Genomic DNA, 20,554 nt, shown 5'->3' with positions numbered 1-20,554 from the left:
GTAGGCCCCTCTTTTGAAGGCGACGTTACCCTCAACCCAGTAGTTTGAGTCAGCAAGGATACAATCCTAAAGGGTCGGATTATTGAAAGATAATGAATTAAGTTATTAATGCAAATTATGGTAGGCCCCGCTTTTGGCGGTGACGTTACCCTCGGCTAAGTAGTCTGAGTCAGCAGGGATACAGTCCTAAATAGCCGGGTTATAGTATTAATAGTAGTTAGCTTATGAGGGGGTCAAAGAGTTTGGATCCCCGCCATCCAATACCTATGGGCATTGAAGGAGATCCTACTAAATTTGACCCAGGTCCCAAGCAGGACCTCTAAACGCTGAACAAGGGCAAGACCTTTACCAAACCGTTCCCTTAACCCCCGACCAGGTAGCCAACATACCTCCATATAGACCGTGGAGATATGAATGGTGAAAATCTTTTATTTTATATAGACAGTAAAATAATGCCAAGACACCACGGACAAACGATAAGGAAAGATCACCTTCAACATAAGTAACTAGTTATTAAAGTCATTAATACAAAACCAAATAAAAAGTGCAAAAGATTAAAAATAAAAAGTATTATACTAAACACTTGTCTTCACCAAGTGATGTAAGAGACTTAGGCAAACATGGCCTTGATTGTCAAGAACTCTTACGATCAATCTTGGATCCCGAGACGACTCACACACTCTATGATGGACAATGGATGATGGTGGTGGATGATGGTGTTATGGTGGTGGTGGGTGGTGGATGAAGTGTGAGAGAGGTGGTGTGCCAAGGGATGAGAGAGAATGAAGCCAAGCTCCTCTATTTATAGGCTGAACAGAACGCTGGACACGGCCCCGTGTTCGCTGAACACGGCCCCGTGCCCGTCTGACATTCTCTCTCTTCATTAATTGTAATTGCGAATTACAATTAATGCGCCTGCTGTACTTTCAACACGCCCCCGTGTCCGCTGGGCACGGCCCCGTGGTGAGCAATGGAAGCTTCTACTGGTTTGTCTTTTCTGCTGCTTCCTGGGCACGCCCCCGTGTTCACTGGACACGGGGCGTGTTCAGGCTCTGTTCTCTTCTCTTTGTCTTGGGAGGTGCCGTTGAGGGTCCGGGCAGTTTACTTTTGTTCCTTTTCTTGTATTTATGGTAGAATTAGTGGTCTTTTTGCTTCTTTTGTGATTTTGAGCTCATTTCATCCTGAAAATACAAAAGGAAGACAAAAACACTCTTTTTCCAACATTAGTACTTAAAAAGGGTTAGTTTTATGCCTTAATTGATGTGTTTTATATGTTGCATTTTACACACATCACTCGTGCATTCCAGCTGACCACTCAAGAGGCCGAACTCATTCCAGATGTGATAGCTGGTACGTTCTTAGTTCACAACGTATTTGCAAAAGTATTATTTGACTCTGGTGCGAACCAAAGTTTTATAAATACTTTATTTTGCCAAGATCTTAAGTTACCTTTAACCACTCTTAGGCAAATCTTCACAGTAGAAACCGCAGAAGGAAATTCTGTAAAAATAGATAAAATCTGGCAAGAAGGAAAAATAGAACTATTAGGCCATAAGTTTTCTGCAAATTTGTTACCAATGAATTTAGCAGGATTCGATGTAGTATTAGGAATGGATTGGTTGATAGCCAACCATGCACGAATCCTATGTGACAAAAATGCTGTAGAAATTCAAACACCTTCAGGAGAAATAATTTTAATTACTGGAGATAGACCTCGAAAGCCACTAAAATTCATCTCAGTAATGAAATTGGCTAGTTATTCAAGACAACAGGAAATGGTGTATATGATTTCAGTAACCATTAGCACTAAGGATAAAGAACTTCAGGACATCCCCGTAGTCTCAGAATACCCAGACGTTTTTCCAGAAGAATTACCTGGATTACCACCTGATAGGGAAGTAGAGTTTAGAATTCATTTAATTCCAGGTACTGCACCAATAGCTAAAGCACCTTATAGATTAGCACCTACCGAAATGCTAGAATTGAAGAAGCAATTAGATGAATTACTAAGCAAAGGATTCATACAACCGAGTTCATCCCCTTGGGGTGCACCGGTATTATTTGTGAAGAAGAAAGATGGATCGATGAGAATGTATATCGATTATAGAGAGTTGAATAAGGTTACAATTAAGAATCGATACCCACTACCTAGGATTGATGATCTTTTTGACCAATTGCAAGGAGCTAGGTATTTCTCTAAGATAGATTTAAGATCCGGATACCATCAGTTGAAAGTACAAGAAGAGGACATACCTAAAACTGCGTTTAGAACTAGGTATGGTCATTATGAGTTTACAGTCATGCCCTTTGGATTAACGAATGCCCCAGCAGCATTCATGGACATGATGAATCGAATCTGTAAACCATACTTGGATAAATTTGTGATCGTTTTTATCGACGATATACTTATTTACTCCAAAAGCCAAAAAGAACATTGTGAGCATTTACACGTTCTCTTAACTTTGTTAAGAAAAGAAAGGCTTTATGCCAAATTCTCGAAATGTGAATTTTGGCTTCAAGAAGTGCAATTCTTAGGTCATGTGGTAAATCATGAAGGTATCCATGTAGATCCTGCTAAGATAGAAGCCATTACGAAATGGAAAGTTCCACAAACAGCAATGGAGATAAGAAGTTTTCTAGGCTTAGCTGGATACTATAGACGATTTATCAAAGATTTTTCTAAGATAGCCGTACCATTAACTAAGTTAACCTGTAAAGCTGCTAAGTTTGAATGGGGACCTAGACAAGAAGAAGCCTTTAAGATTTTAAAGCATAGGTTGACAAATGCACCAATCTTAGCTTTACCCGAGGGAACAGAAGATTTTGAGGTATACTGTGATGCTTCGAAATTAGGATACGGATGTGTGTTAATGCAACGTAAGAAGGTGATTGCGTATGCTTCTAGACAATTGAAAAAGCACGAAGAAAATTATACGACTCATGATTTAGAATTAGGAGCCATAATCTTTGCTCTTAAAATCTGGAGACATTATCTGTATGGAAGTAAGTTTACTGTCTATACCGATCATAAAAGTTTAAGATATATATTTGGGCAAAAAGAATTAAACATGAGGCAAAGAAGATGGATGGAGATGCTAAGCGATTACGACTGTGATATCCAATATCACGAAGGAAAGGCAAATGTAGTTGCAGATGCCTTAAGTCGTAAGTATCATGAGAAACAAAAACGAGTCCGTGCTCTGAGGTTAAATCTACAAGTAGATTTAATGGCACAAATCAAAGAAGTTCAGAAAACAGCGATCCAAGATGATGCTGAAGGAATGAAAGGTTACTTAAAAGAATTAGAACAAGGAAATGATGGAATATGGAAATTCCATAAGAAACGTATTTGGGTACCTAAGCAAGGAGACTTAAGAAATAAGATTTTAGAAGAAGCTCATAAATCTAAGTATACTATGCACCCAGGAAACAATAAGATGTACCAAGATTTAAGAAATAATTTCTGGTGGATAGGAATGAAAAAGGATATAGCCGAATACGTATCCAAATGCTTAACTTGTTCACAAGTTAAAGCTGAACACCAGAAACCTTCAGGATTACTACAACAGTTGGAAATGCCTGTATGGAAATGGGAACTCATAACAATGGATTTTGTTACAAAGTTACCCAAAACCAAAAGAGGTAATGATGCGATTTGGGTAATTGTAGACCGATTAACCAAGTCAGCTCATTTCTTACCAATAAAAGAAACCTTTAGCATGGAAAGGTTAGCACAACTGTACGTGGACGAGGTAGTATCTCTACATGGAGTCCCGCTCTCCATTGTATCGGATAGAGATAGTCGTTTTACATCTCATTTCTGGAAAAGTTTTCAGAAAGCAATGGGAACTCGACTAAATCTAAGTACTGCTTATCATCCACAAACAGACGGACAGAGTGAAAGGACAATACAAACGCTAGAAGACATGCTCCGAGCATGTGTAATTGACTTTGGTGGTAATTGGGATAGCCATTTGCCATTAATTGAATTCTCCTATAACAATAGTTATCATTCAAGCATCGAAGCTGCACCATTCGAAGCATTGTACGGACGTAAGTGCAGAACCCCAGTATGTTGGGCAGAAATCGGAGAAAGTCAATTATCAGGTCCTGAAATTGTACAAGAAACTACTGACAAAATAACTCAAATCAAGGAAAGATTAAAAACGGCTCGAGATCGTCAGAAGAGCTATGCAGACAATCGTCGCAAGCCACTCGAATTCCAAATAGGAGATAAGGTACTTTTAAAAGTTTCTCCTTGGAAAGGAGTAGTACGATTCGGAAAGAAAGGAAAGCTAAGTCCAAGATACGTTGGACCATTCCCAGTGATTCAACGAATCGGACCAGTTGCTTATCGTTTACAACTACCAGAAGAATTGGCTGGAGTACATGATGTATTTCATGTATCCAATCTCAAGAAATGTTTAGCAGATGAATCCCTGGTAGTCCCTCTTCAAGATATAGAGGTAAACGAAAAGTTGAAATTTTTAGAGCAACCATTACAGATCGAGGACAGAAAAGTCAAGTTTCTTAAACACAAACGACTGGTGTTGGTCAAAGTCAAATGGAATTCAAGGAGAGGACCAGAATACACTTGGGAACTGGAATCGGAAATGAAGCAAAAGTACCCTCATCTATTCCAGTAAATCTCGAGGACGAGATTTTTTTTAAGGTGGGGAGGATGTAACAACTGTCACGAAAATCCATAATTAGGATGGTAATTAGGTAATAAGGAAACCCTAATTAAGAAACCCAAGTGATTCCGCATAAACCCTAAAATTTTCATAACAATCGGAATCAGGATCAGGACCCCTAAAACTCAGGGGGGGGGGGTTAAACCCTATTGACATTTATCTTCAAAAACGTGCTGGAGAAGTAAAAGTTTCGTTGATTAACAACTCACCAAGGCTAGTTTGGACACGAAACAGCCTAGGCTACGAAATAGACCCGTCGCGCCACGCGACGGGTACACAGGTCATCTTCGCGTGGCGCGAGGGAGGCCAAAATCCAGCTATAAATAGAAGGCTGTGGGACTTAGTTCTGTGCCTTACTCTGACGTTCAATTTCGAATTGAGCTCTGAGTTATAACAAATATCGTTCACACAAAACACACACCGATCACGAAGTGCTGCCGCAATCAGGGTAATAACTCGATCGCTATTACGATTCAACGTCTGATCGATTATAACTATCCAACGATAGTCCCGGTGCTGCTCAATTGAGCTTGTACTTTGATTACTCGTCGTGATTTCGACTTGAATATTAGAGTGCTGTTCGAATTCGGACTATGCTCTGTTATTCGTTGTGAATCCGATTGAATTATCGAGTATTGCACTGATTAATCGTTGTGAAAGTTTAATCTCGTGAATTGTCGTAACTGCTGTATTAGTTACTGACCTGCCTGTGTGTGCATTGTGTTAAACTAGGTGAAATCAAGGCTAATCAGTAGGCTTATATCTATTGCTCGTTAATCTGCAATGTGAGTCATTCTTCTTTTTAAACTATTTTCTCACCGTTTGTGAGTAAGTATTACAAAACTCCAAGTTATTTTCAAAGGTTATAATTACAGGGATTAAGTCTTTGTAGTCACCAAATTACAGCTGGTATGTGGGGTAATTGTGCACATTACTGTTATTATCACTCTATGTGAGTGAATCTTACTCTATGTGAGTTATTATTACTCTGTGTGAGTACACCGTCACTATTTGGGCAACGGGACCCAATAGTGGTATGACCACAGTCACAGAAATGAATCGAGTGACAAATACCCATTCTTGATAATTGGTTGATAGAAACATTGTAATCGCTCTTAATACTGTAAATTATAACTAACGGGTCGTTTTAGAAAACAGAATGATTCACTCAGTATTTCTCGCTGACAAAACCTTTTTCAAACATGTTTCAGGTGATCTGTGTGATCCAGAAAAAGTGCAGTAAAGCACTATCAAGCTCAGAGAAGTGGCTCAGTGTAAATAAATGAATAAAACATGTTTTGAGAAATAAAGATTTCTGTATGAAATCAACGTATTGTAAATTATGGGATTTATCCCTTAAACTTTGTGTAATATATTAAACGAGCATATTTCACGGATAAAAGATCCTGTTATAAAAAGACTTCCGCTGCCGTAATAATTAAATACCACGGGAACTGTCTCGCGGTCCCCCGACTCCGTCCAGGGTGGGTCGGGGAGCCGTGACAGATGTGCATCGATTTCCAAGACCTAAACAAAGCATGCCCCAAGGACTGTTATCCCCTCCCGGAGATAGACACCCAGGTGGACTCCCTGTCCCAGTACCCGCTGAAGTGCTTTCTAGACGCTTACAAGGGATACCACCAAATACAGATGTCAATAGAAGATAAAGAGATAACCGCTTTTATCACAGATGAGGGGACATTTTGCTATACCAAGATGCCCTTCGGCCTCAAGAACGCGGGGGCAACATACCAAAGGTTTATGAACACCTTGTTTAGGGAACAGAGGGGAAGGAATTTAGAGGTGTACGTTGACGACGTTGTCATCAAAAGTTTGACGGAAACAGCCATGATAGACGACATAGCCGAGACTCTCAACACAATGCAGGATGTAAACATGAAGCTGAACCCTGGAAAGTGTTGTTTCGGGGTAGAGGAAGGAAACTTCTTGGGGGTAGTGGTAACTAAAGGGGGATAAAAGCAAACCCGGAGAAAACCCAGGCTGTGGCCGAAATGCGCTCTCCCAGATCCCTGAAGGACATCCAGCAGTTGAACGGAAGGTTGATAGCACTAAATCGCTTCTTATCAAAGGTGGCTGACAAAACCCTCCGCTTCATGAAAGTATTAAAAGACTGCCTCCAGACCAGTAAGTTCAACTGGACCACTGAGGCCGAAGCCGCCTTTCAGGAAATGAAAACATACATCTGTAAGCTCCCGACATTAGCCACCCCGGTGCCTGGAGACCCGTTGCTCTTTTACCTATCTGCCTCGAAGACGACCATAAGCGCGGTCATGATGGTGGAACGGGAGGGGAAACAGATCCCCATATATTTTATCAGCAGAACACTTAGGGGGCCCGAGGAACGATACATGCCTTTAGAGAAACTTGCGTTGGCCCTGGTCTTTGCATCTCGGAGGCTCAGAAGGTATTTCCAAGGGCATAAAGTCACCTTAGTAACTGATCAACCCCTTCAGAAAGTGCTTAGAAAACCAGAACAGTTGGGACGACTGGCTAAATGGGCTGTAGAGTTAGGGGAACATTCTCTGGAGTTTAAGCCCAGAACGGCCATGAAGGGACAAATACTGGCTGACTTCCTAGCAGAGGTCCCCGAGGATGAAGAGAGGGAGCTACTAAAATGGGAAGCTTTGGAGGAGGAGGAAAAGAAAAGGGAAGACGAGGCTGTGTGGAAGTTGTTTACCGATGGAGCATCCAGTGAAGAAGGGAGTGGTGCAGGTATCACGCTGGTAAGCCCCGAGGGGGTCGAGTTGACATATGCTATAAGGTTGGATTTCGAAAACACCAACAATACCGCCGAGTATGAAGCCCTCTTAGCGGGGATGAGACTGGCACAGAAGATGAAAGCAAAACACGTGGAGGCTAGCACCGATTCACAGTTGGTGGTAAAGCAGTACCAGGGGGAATATGAAGCCAAGGATAACACCATGGCTCGATGTGTGGCGAAAGTTAAGGAGGCAGCTAAGACATTCAGAACCTTCAAACTAGAATACATCCCTCGTGGGAGGAACAGGAAGTCTGATGCACTCAGCAAGTTAGCTTCGGTAGCATTCGACCATCTCGCGAAGGAGGTCAAAGTAGAGGTTCTAACATCCCCCTCCCTTAACACAGCGGAAGTGGCTACGATTGAAGGTCCTCAGGAAACATGGATGACCCCAATCATCAAATTCCTCCAGGACGGGACTCTACCCGAGGGGGAATGGGCGGCCAGAAAGATAAGGGTCAAGGCCCTACAATATGAACTGATTGGAGGGGAGCTATAACGAAGGTCGTATCTGGGCCCGTCCCTGAAGTGTGTTGATATGGAAGAGGCCGAATATGTGGTCAGGGAGATGCACGAGGGGATTTGTGGAATGCACTCAGGACCAAGAACGGTAGTGAGAAAGGCAATGAACGCAGGGTTCTACTGGCCACGAATGTACGAAACGGCATCTGAGGAAATCAAGAAGTGTGACAACTGCCAAGTACATGCACCGATGACCCACCAGCACAAACACCCCATGGTTCCAGTCTCGACATCTTGGCCATTCCAGAAATGGGCCATCGACATAATTGGGCCTTTCCCGGAGGGTCCAGGAGGGGTCAAATACGTGGTGGTAGCCATTGATTACTTCACTAAGTGGATTGAAGCGAAACCCCTGGCAAAGATCACTGGAGATCAAATGAGACGGTTCGTGCTGGATAACATCGTATGCAGATATGGGGTTCCGAAAGAACTGGTGAGTGACAACGGGGTTCAGTTCGCCGGAAGACCCTTCAAGCCATGGTGCGAGCAAATGAGGATTCAACAAGTGTTCACCTCCGTTACCCATGCCCAGAGTAACGGGTTTGTGTTATGGGCATACCGAACCACTCCCAAAAGTTGCAACGGGGAGACCCCGTTCAGTCTTACCTATGGAACAGAGGCTATGATCCCTGCTGAAATCGGATCCCAAACTGCCCGGATGAAGCTTAGGGATGAGGAGAACGAGCAGGATCTAAGGATGAACCTGAATTTGCTGGAAGAGAGAAGAGAGATAGCAGCAGTAAGAGAAGCTCACTACAAAAAACTCCTGGAAAGTTACTACAACACCCGGATGAAGAAGCTCAACATCGTCCCAGGGGACCTGGTTCTCAGAGACAACGAGGCCAGTCTGCAGGAAAACACCGGGAAGTTGGGCCCCAACTGGGAGGGACCATACAGAGTCACATGGGCGAAAGGCAAGGGAACATGCAAGTTAGAGACGCTAGAGGGAAAGGAGGTCCTCAGGACCTGGAACCTCATGCAGCTCAGGAAGTATTACGTGTAAGGGGCATACCCCCAGGGAAAACGGCCAAGGGCCACTTTTGTAGTAGACAAACTATGTGTACGGGGATTTTCCCTTCAGAAAGTAAACCTTTTTGTAAACAGTCTATGCCGGGAAGTGTAAATCCCCCGAAGATTAAATGAAAGACGGACGAAAACGTCCCATTTTGAAAACGATGGGTAACCATACCTGGGCAGACGTGCCTATGAACACCCTTTAAATCTAAACTAGAGCAAACAAACACACGTGTATGAGGCATTCAAAGCATGCCAAAAGCCCGGCCGTGGGGCTAATAAAGGTCTAGCTAACCTAAAACGGACAAAAGAAAGTTAAAAACATAACACCGCATTATAAACTTGTCCGCCGATTGGCCTCGAACAGACAATCGCAGTTTAACGAAACAAACAGCAAAGAACAAATAATGCAAGCGCACCCGTGTATACAAAACTACGAAGGGGAATCTGCTTTATTTAATACAAAATGTACATACAAAGAAAAGCCCCAATAACTCGGGCAAGAATTAGCAATATACAAGATTACAAACACAGCAAGGTAAAATGAAAACATAACTCCTCGCTAAAACAGCTTGAAAATCCCCAAGGAATCACCAAGCTAACCTCCGATAAAAACCCCTGCAAAACAAAATAGACAAGACAAGGAACAGGCAACAAAGCGAAGGGGGCTATACATAACCATAGGCCATACGATTAGAGGTCAAGATGGTCCCCAACACAAAGGACCATCCAAGAAAGTCAAGCAAAACATACAAGTATCCCAAAGTAAGTTAGAGTTATTACAACCATATCGAAGTTTATCAAATGTTCAGAATTCACTGGGGATCACCCCCGGAAAGGGACGGCGGAGACGAAGGACCGGCAGAGGAGAACAGGGCCTTCAATTCATCAATTGAAATCAAGGGATGCTCAAGGATCTTGGCAAGGATGGCCGGGGTTTTACGCCCAAACTCCTCGTTCAGTTTGGACAACCTCTTTTTCGCCTTAGAATTATAAAGAGGAGTCTCTTTTCTACCCAGGCCTTGGGCAGAATAAACATAGCCATCCTTCAAGCCCGCCTGATAGCCAACATCCCTATAGGCCCTATAAACCTCCTCCAAACCGCTTTTAAAGTCTTCTGATTGAGCAACAGCAGTGAGGAAAGCTCCAAAACCTTCAGTAATCAACCAGTGCTTCTCCCCCGCCAATCGTTGATTATCATCGGAAGGTATCCCATAATCTGCATACATGGTATTAAGCTGCTCCTGGGAAACGGAGCCAACTTCCTTTACATGCTTCAGCTCAGCAACAAGCTCTTCCTTCTCCGCAATCAACGATGCCATTTCCTGCTCCCAAGCCCGCTCCTTCCTCTCAAGCATAGCTCCAGCCCCCTAGACAAAGGGTCAGTGAGTATGTATGTATATATAAAAAAAGGGGGGGGGGAGAAGACTATGCACCTTCTCCTCCTGTAACCTCCTCTCAGCATCAACCACCTAGTCTCTAAGCCCGGCAATAACCAACTGAGAAGCCTTAAGCTCAGCCTTGAGTCCCTCGTTCGCTTTCCTCAAATCGTCAATCCTTTGCAGCATCCCAGCACCCCTAAAGAAGCTTTCACATAAAGACATGCTGTATTGATCTTCAAAGAGATCATCCCTTAGGGCAGAATTTACAAATTTATGTGAGGGAGGGACAACATGATTCAGAAAGTCTCTGGCAGCTTCAGGAGTCCCTATTACGGAAGAACTAGTTACATTCCATTTGGGAACATAAGTGGTGGGAATGGCATCAGCAAACAGAGGGGCAAGGGGGGATCGACAAGCAAGGCCTTCATGAAAAGTAGGTTTGCTAGTCCCAGTAGCATGTAAAGGAGAAAGCTCAAAGACCGAGGAAAAGCAAGCTACCCCCACCTCAGAGGCCTTGTCCCGGATGCGGCAAGGAGAAGGACCAGTTGGAATTTCTATAGACTCCCGAGAACTCCCCTAAGAAGCAAGAAAAAGGACAATCAGAAATGACACAAAAAGAAAGAAGAAGAGAAGAGATAACTTACCAGTAATGGAGCACTCACTAAGCTTGAGGACTTCAAATGCTTGGACAGGGAACCTTTGACCCCGGCGGGAGGAAGGTCAGAGGCAGCCTTGGAGGAAGAAGGAAGTTTCTGACCACTAGCACTCCGAAGCCTCTGACGAATGTTGCGAGGTGCAGGAGCCGGTTGGGGACTGGCAGACCTCCTTTTACGAACTAGCTGTATCTCCACTCCTTCGTCGTCGCTTTGACCGGAGGGATGAACGGGAGGAAGGTCGGGAGAACTTTCCTCCCCACCAGAAGGATCCTCCTCAGATCCACCCAGGGCAACAGAGCCTCCTGCCTGGACGGATCCCCCCGCAACCTGCGCCTCCGCGTTCAACCGGGGATCAACCTCATCATCAACCACATATTTTACATCCTTAGAGTCACCCTGGAGAAGCCGCCACAAAGTTATCTCTGCACAAGACACTAAAGATGACTATGGGTCCCCAAAGGCATAAAAAAGGAAATGACTGTAAGAAGCAAACCAAGAACAAGGAAATACCTTTCTTGCCGAAAAAAGCTCTTGGACGAACTGGGTAGGAGGGGCTCAGACCACCCATAGCAAGCATCCCTTCAGAGGAAGTGAAAGCCCTCGTTGGATTGTCACACATCCTTTTCCACTGGATGGTCTCACTTGCAGAAAGGATGGGGATAGCATCCTCAATAACGGCGTCAAGATCCTTTGGCACAGGGGACTCCGGCAGCATAGCCGTAGAAACAAAGATGAATCTGCACTTCCAGTCCTTTGGATAGGTAGAAGTTGGCATGAAACTGTAGCAAGGCCTCGAAACACTGTTCTGTCGTTTAGCGAAGGTGAACCAGTCACCGTCAGAAATAAGCCGGTAAAACATACAGAACAAGGGGACAGAGGGTTCCCCGGAGATAGCGGCACAGGACAGTTCAAAATGAACTACCCTCATGAACCCCAAAGGGTGAATCTGTGAGAAATGAATACCGAAATGACGAAGCAGAGAAATCTTGAAGGCAGAAAGGGGGTATCGGACCCCGCAAGAAGAGAAGGCAAGAGTATAAATGGGTATCCTGTCCGGCGTACATTCTGCCGATTCATTGGGGCCGGGCAAAGAAGGAGAAAACCGATCTGGAATGTTGTATGCCTCAATGAAAGATTTCAGGTCCTTCACCGTTAAGATAGACCTTATCGACCACCGGCCACCACGACTCATGATTAGAAGAGACAGTGAATGGGGAAGATGATTACAGGGAAAGAAAGGAAGTTGGAAGATTTGAATGTGAAATCGGAAGAGGTTAAAAGGGGGATATTTAAAGAGATGATCGCTGACATGCAAGTAACCGTCACATCAGCGGTCTCTTCAAAATTTAAAAAGGGGGCACGTGCTACTAGGGAGTTAATTCCCGCTACAGTAGATTCGGCGATGTCATGATTAACGAATACGGTAAGCAGCAACTGACCCGGAATGGGCCCACCAAAAGAGAAACCACCTCTCTTAAGCGGTTGTGACTCAGCCCCGGATCATGAGCCTCGGGTCTCAGAACCAGGGACTAAAGATGACTTGACGACAGGCCAGTGGGGAGACCCACTTTACCCGCTTTGGGCCTTTCTCTTTGGGAGCCCAATCACTTAAAAGCCCACTGGATGGAACACCCTTGCTTGTTAAGGTTTCTCCTTCGTTTGGCAATGAGCGGGAAAACAGCTAAGGAGGAGCAGGCTCATTAAATGCTTGATAAGAAGAGCATCCGGTCACCATCACTGTACTTATCCGGCTGGGTATTAATGAAGAGAGGCATCGCACCGTTGGGGATCAGACACGTGTCTGACCTTCCCAATAAACCACAAATACCGTCGGATAGCATGGGGGAAACCCCTCTAGGAGATAAGGGCTGGCCATTATATAAGGAGGAGAAAAGATAGAGCAAAGGTAAGTATGATCTCCGGCCAACTTCTCATTTACTACTCTCATTAATTCCCTTCTCATTTAATTCCGACCAACATTCCTCACATTTACTACATATAACTCATTAATTAGATTCACACCAAGGGAGGAACTTTCCGGTGAATATCTTCATCGGAAAATACTCCTTATCTTTCCCGGCAAGTTTACTTACTCTCACGCCGGAGCTTGGTCACGGATCCCCCTCCCGGGGTCCCCCGTGGCGAGGCTAATGGTTTACTATTTTGTAGCAAGCAAGGCCAAGAGCTCCTGACGTCACCGAAGATCCAGCCAACGTCATCCGGAGGTTGAGTATTCGACAAATGTATTAGTAGTTTCTATGTTTTAATAAATTTTTTGTACTTTATGTTATAGAAAATGAACAGAATGAAAATGATAATGAGGACGTTGTTATCATGTTTGAAGAAGTCGATGTAGTTTCATTTCATGACACCAAGAATGTCATAAAACTTAGAATCGTTGAGAGTTTAATATGTTGGATGAATAATGATTAAATAGTTGATTTAGTAAGACCGTAAGAGTACCATAAAGGTTTAACTATAATATCTAGGATTTTTTATAATGTAACATGCTAACATAGTTGATTAATTTCTCATATATTTATGTTGACTTAAAGTAAAAAAAACTATGGAAATTAAAGTGTTAGGTTTTAAAAGCTTGATGTTGATATAATACTTAAAATTTAGTCATTAGCAAAGTGTTTAAACATCCTCTTTTGTAACTCAAATTCTAAAACACCTCGTTCTTCAACCATGCTATATCACCTTTTAGTCTATAATAACTAATTTGGTATTCCTAACAAGTTAGAAGTGTTTGGTTTTATTATGTATGATATATATGTGCATACTAGATTTTCATGGAAGACTGATATAGTTTTGATCTATAGCGTGTTTCTATACAAAATGGCATCGAACCTTGATTATGACTATGCGTTATTAAGATCATCAACAACATGTGTTTGGATGAAAATTGTGGTGATAAATTTAGTTAATTGAAAAAAAAAAGTAGAAGTTAGTGATTTCGTGTTAAAAGACCTAATGTTATCCAATTATAAGATTCTTTACCAAGTTGGTTAAACTTGTGTTCTAAAAGCTTATTAATAAACTTATGGATGATATTCAATCAAAAGACATGTCTAGAATTTGTTAAAATTCAATGTTGTCAAAAGTTACAAACCAGTTGGATTTTAGAATAACTTGAAATTTGAAAATCAACATACTAATTATTGTATTTCTAGGACTAGAGGATGCCCAGAAGTGTGACTTGATAAATATGTAAAAGGGTTGATCAATTTAGTGGCCATGTGACTTGATAATTTGATTACAGAAATATGATAAAATTTTATGGCCATGTATAAGGGGAGAGGGTGGTCACTAGTGATACATTTCTATCACTACCAAGCACCAATCAACTCATACCATGTCATCACCCAATATTCTATCACTAGTGATAGAAATATAGTCGGGGTGGTCACTAGTGATAGAAAATAGCTATTTAAAAATAGCTAACAAAAGTTGAGGGGCTAAATTTGAACTTTTCATCAAAGTTCTATCTCTGCAAAACAAATACGACAAAACAATCTCTGCAAATTCTTTCCAATTTCAACGCGTTAAACTTTCAACGCGTTACAAAAATCATGCGTTATAAGCTTGGCGGCGACGGTGTTCGATTGTTGTTTCACGTGTGATGGGGTGGCCATCACGGACCACCCCGCCTCCCCTAAGCGAAATTATTTATGTACTAATGTTGTAAAAATGTGTTGCTAAATGGGAATAACATTGATTATGTGGCCCGACAACTAGCCAAGTAAGACCATCTCTTAAATGTTTTAGGAATGTAATGCTCTAATGAGATGTGTATGTACTTTACTTCCTAATTACTATCGGGTATCTCCATAGTGTGTTCATTTGTTAATTGATGTTATAATATGCACACTAATATTAGAATGCTTTTATAGCTATGGGTTCATATTTTAAGTCTGAACTTATGTTATAACGTCAACATTGTTATTTGTGAATACCATATAAGTGAATACCACAGTTAAACGTATTTCGAAACTTAAATTTTTGGAAAATGCTTGCTTAAAGGTGTGGAGCGAGTTTGCAACCCAAACATCATATATTACAACGGATCATCGTAGAACTACAGTCATGAGATAATAGTGAACATTATGCCATTTTATCAGAAGTCTATTAAAAGACGAAAGGAGCATCAAATGTCTGCGAGATGATGAAACCAAATCTATTGGTCGATGAAATGAAACTAATATGAATTAAGTGTTGATGAAGACTAAGAAAAATAGGGGGTAGATCAAATGATCAAGGAGAGGATGTGATTGAAAAGGTATCATGTTGAGCGGCGATGATAGAGAGGGGAGAGTTTTCGTATTACAGTTGGGAGGATCGATCATTGTGGCAAGGGGAAAGTGTAATCTTGAGAAATTCGATGATCATTCTCATTAATCAAAAGGGTTTAAATACAAGAATACAAAGGCACAATAAGGAAACTATATCTCCGTAAATCAAGGAGAGACATGTGCACAATAAATACAATAATATATTTCTGCTAATATCCTCCCGCAGTCGAAGCAGTAGCTGGCCGAATGCAAAGACTGGACTTAAAGCGTTCAAACAAGATACGTGGAAGGCCTTTTGTAAAGATGTCAGCATATTGGTATTCAGTGGGAACATGTAGAACACGTACAACACCAAGACGAACTTTCTCTCGTACAAAATGAATATCAGTTTCGACATGTTTGGTGCGTTGATGTTGAACCGGGTTTTGTGACAGATACATGACAGAAATATTGTCACAGTAAAGGATGGATGCCTGCGTAACTGGAAGATGCAGTTCAAGCAACAAGTTGCGAATCCAAGATAACTCAGCTATGGTGTTTGCAACTCCCTTATATTCGGCTTCAGCGCTTGAGCGTGAGATGGTAGGTTACCGCTTGGAGGACCAAGATACCAAGTTGTCTCCAAGAAAAACACAATATCCGGAGGTCGAGCGACGTGTATCGGGGACCCCCCCGCAGTCAGCATTTGAGTAGGCGGTGAGACTCGTTGATCTGGAGGGGGACATGTGGAGACCGTGATCGGCAGTGCCCTTTAGATAGCGAAGTATGTGTTTTAGATACGCAAAGCGAGGCTCTCGTGGGGCATGCATGAAGAGGCAGATTTGCTACACTGTATATGAAATATTTGGCCGTGTAAACGTAAGGTATTGTAACGCACCCGCAAGGCTGCGATATAAAGTCCCGTCAGGAAGGGGTGTGCCAGCCGAAGCACTGAGTTTAGAATGAGTATCGGCCGGTGTGGTACACGGTTTTCAATTTTCCATCTTTGCTCTACTTAGAATGTCATGAATGTAGGCACGCTGGGAGAGAAAAAGACCTCCAGATTGATGAGTAACTTCAATGCCCAAGAAATGATGTAACCTGCCAAGATCAGTCATAGAAAATTCCCGAGACATAGCTGATATAAAATGATGAAGCAGCCAATCATTTGATGCAGTGAGGACGATATCGTCCACATATAAAAGGAGGTAAGCCATGTCAGTGCCTCGTTTATATATGAACAAGGAGCTATCAAAGGTGGATGTCCGAAATCCACAGCGAATGGTATATGAGGCGAACCTATGATACCACGCCCGATGTAAGACCCCGAAAACGGGTTTTGTAATCAAACCACGTTTATACTAAAAGACGGGTAATTTACCTTTAGTGGTAAAAGTAACCCGGTGAATATTAGGATTCTTAAATAAACAAACCTATTATTAAAATAAAAGTTAAATGAAAGTTTTCGAAGAAATAAAGTTATAGAAGCCCGAGATAACGGGACTTAAAATAAACTTAGTCGTAACTTCCCCGAACCCACTAAGTTAACTAGGAATGTTTAACCTAGTTAATAAGAGGGAATGTTACTAGAAATAAGTAGGTTATGGCCTACTTAATAACTAACCAAACTAGAGGGACTTAAGTTGCCAAAAAAGGGACTTGATTTATAAAAACTAAAAATCGAAACACAACACACACTTAGTGTGTGTGTGTGCGTACGACCAGGAGCAAGAGCAAGGAGCTCAAAACCCTAGTTCAACAAATTGGTCAAGTTGAAGCTCGAATCAAGATCCAAATCAATGCATGAACGCGTAGAAACGATCACCAAGTCATGGGGATCACAAGGTATGTCACAAAACCTAGATTGGTTGAAGTTGAAATTTGAGACAAGTAGGTTACTTGCAAATAAATTGATGGATTATGATCCAAGGATGAAAGTAGGAATGATTTTTATGTCTAGGAGTAAACCCTAGTCATTTACTTGTTGAATTGAGGTTCATAATTGTGAATTTCATGATTATCCATTTATGTGTTAAATGGGTTTTGTAGAAATAAGATGAACCCTAGAATGATGACTTTTAAAATGGTGATTAACTGATTTCCATGAGATGAATCTGAGAATAGTATGCATGCTAAACATAATGGAATTGAAATTATGTTTATGTTTAGTAGAAATAACTAGTTATGAACTAGTTGTAAATGTGTAAAAATTTATGCACATTAGGTGTTTGTTAAAATGCCTAAATGAGAACTAAAGTGTTGAAATTAGAGTGATAATGTGTATTTGAATGATATGGCAATTACGCGTAATATGAAGTGATAAGGGTTCTAAATATTATGTTGATTTAGACTTAATGTTGTAACCCATGTGATCAAAAAGTAGTTAACTTTAGATAAGCTAAGTTAACTAATCATGAAGTCGAATAGTAGCTTCGGCATAGAAAATAAGTGAGGTGGAATAGTCGTGATTTTTATGACTAATTTAACCGCCGTGTAAATGATTGAAAATAGTTTAACGCCTAACGAGCTAGGTGGAGGCTTGGGAAAGGAAGCGGGTCAAACAAATCAAGAATGGAGGAAAAGCATAATTCGGATGCAAGGTAAGTATATCTTACACTAGTCATATATTTTAGAATATCCTTTTGTCGTGTTAATTACGAAAAAGACAAATACCTAATTGAGATATGGTGTTCAGCGTGTAGTCGTACAGAACAAGATAATCAAATATGCTGAGAAACCATAGTGATGGCTAAAAATGAGTTAAATCGGTAATTCGATCATATTATGACGAATGAAACGTGTACTTTTAATTGTTACCATATAAGGTAAATCATAATAACCAATAAGGGCAAAATGGTAATTTGGTCACACGTTGACCATAATCGTTAGTTTTGAAAGACAATTATGACGTAAGCCATAATTGGCCAAAAAGTGTTAAGAAATGGAATTATAAGTAAAATGACCGCACGGTGTAAATCGGAGCAAGTCATATATACGAGGTGGTAATAAATGTCATCTCGCTAATATAATTGGTCAGTTAGACCAAATGGGTCAAAAGGTGAAATTATCACCCTTTGACAATATCGACTAATGGGTTGTCGAGTTGTATGATTTTAGGGAATAAATAGCACATGGATGTTTACAGCGCTATCACTTAGCAGCCACTAAGGCAAGGTATTGAAACAGGTCAATATATTGATCCGAGCCAGGTATGTATAATAACACAACTCATCATGTAGAATTTGGAGTTCTATAAGGGTTAGACAAGATTAAAATATCGATATTCGGTTATCTTTTAGGTAAACCGAATAAATTGAGTTATGATTATAGTGTTTTAGAAGCACATGGGTTTACAATCAAGAATTATAGTTAAAAGATCGGATTTTGAGTCAAACAAGTATTTAAAGGTCCTTGTAGTAAAAGAAGGATGAAAATTGACCAAATTGCCCTTGTAAGCTAATTCGAACGAACGACCCTTAAAGGTGGTTCGGAAACAAGTTTTATGATTAAATAAATACTTAGAATGAGTATAGGTAGTGAAAGATTTAAATTCTTGGGTCGAAAGACTTTATATGAGTCTTTGTCGTAAAATGATAATCCGAGGGGTAAAAACTCGAAACATATAGATATCCACATTAAATCCAACGCACATATAGTTGTGGTGGAAGATTACTTGATAAGAAATGTAGGAATAAGATGCTAGAAATGAATGAAAGCGATTTCAAGCTTTAAAGTGCTTAAATACCCTTAACAGGTCAAAATAAGCATACGAGCGAAAACGGGTTTAAATTGTGTAATAAACCTGTGATTAGAACCTAAAATGGTATATAACATTAATTTGAAGAAGTGTATGCGATATAAGGATCAAACAAATACGTTTGTTTGATAAAATGCATAAACGGGTTAAAATTCGGTAAAAAGGTAACGAGTCGAAGGCTTAGAAGTCTCAAAATTTATTATGTTGGATGTTGGATTTTAACTCCATATGATGGAGAATTAAATTACGGACGCGTAGGAAAAAGAATCGCGTAAAACGGATCAATAACGAAGAAGTTATGGTCGTTTCCGTAAAAACTGGTATTGCTGAAAAATGCAGGACCCAGCTCCAGAGGTGCTGGAAAACGGTCTCCCTCGCGCCATGCGAGGGAGCAACGTGGTGCCGGCGCGTGGCGCAACAGGCACTGTTTTTGGCGAAAATTTTTTATTTTAATCAGTTTCGCTTCCCGGACTCCTTTACGCACGTTTTAAACTACGTATGACTAATCCGACTCATGTTTTATGAATTTCAGGTATAATTTTAGCACCGGAGGACGATCAAGCACAACGAAGAACCGAACACGATCAAGAAATAAGCTTCTGCACTATGTATCGTTCTTATGTTAAATGACGAACTCACACATGTTATGTTGTATAGTTTTAATTCTGTAAGAAAGTTTAATGAAACCCGTATTTTCAATGTATTTGAAATTCTAATTACCCGTTTATCTTCGTAAATTATACGAAAATCGTTAAATAATAATAAGGGTGTTACACCCGAGGTGCCTGTTTGATCCCGTATAATGATTTATTCAGCTTGCACACATATTTAGGATTATATGCATCAATAAATCCTGGTGGCTGAAACATATACACAGTTTCGTTGAGATCCCCACGCAAAAATGTGTTTTTAATGTCCAACTGATGTATAGGCCAGGACCTGGATACTGCCAGGCTAAGTACAGTGCGAATGGTAGTTGGTTTAACTACCGGACTAAACGTCTCATCACAATCAATGCCAACCTGCTGGGACTTACCATTTACCACAAGACAAGCCTTATATCTTTCCAAACGTCCATCTGCGTGAAACTTGTGGCGAAACAACCACATACACCTGATAATATGAGCATCGGGATGCCGAGGCACGAGATCCCACGTGTTATTATCTATAAAAGCAGTGTATTCGGTTTTCATAGCATCGGACCAATGTGGATCAAACTGGGCATCAATGGGTGACTTGGATAAAGGGGATATGGTTTCAATGTTTAGGTTAAGAGGTGCCTTGGGTTTGGACGTCCCGTCACGAGACCGAGTGATCATTGGGTGTGTCGAAGTGGTAGGGGCGGTGGGGAGTGTCGTTGGCGGTGGAGCCGGGTGTGTGTTTGGTTGGGCCGAGGTAAGAGGTTGGGCGATGGGCCGTGGTCTACGAGAATAGGTAAAAGTCGGTGGGGGGGCCTTGATGTAGGAGTCGCTGGTG

The 20,554-nt window shown here is 41.5% G+C and overlaps 1 protein-coding gene across 1 annotated transcript; it reads left to right on the top strand.

Moving 5' to 3' along the window:
• Positions 1–6,706: 6,706 nt before the first annotated feature.
• LOC110926822 lies at positions 6,707–7,972 on the top strand. The gene has a single exon (XM_022170495.1). The coding sequence runs from the start codon at positions 6,707–6,709 to the stop codon at positions 7,970–7,972; it is 1,266 nt and encodes a 421-aa protein (XP_022026187.1).
• The last annotated feature ends 12,582 nt before the right edge of the window (positions 7,973–20,554 follow it).

The sequence above is a fragment of the Helianthus annuus genome, chromosome 3 (assembly GCF_002127325.2).
Source record: "Helianthus annuus cultivar XRQ/B chromosome 3, HanXRQr2.0-SUNRISE, whole genome shotgun sequence".
Classification (NCBI taxonomy): Eukaryota; Viridiplantae; Streptophyta; class Magnoliopsida; order Asterales; family Asteraceae; genus Helianthus; species Helianthus annuus.
Note: the sequence above shows the minus strand (reverse complement) of the source record. Positions and strands in the feature narration are given on the sequence as shown.

Coding starts and splice junctions, on each gene's coding strand:
- LOC110926822 (XM_022170495.1), top strand. CDS start 6,707: ATGCGCTCTCCCAGATCCCTGAAGGACATCCAGCAGTTGAACGGAAGG.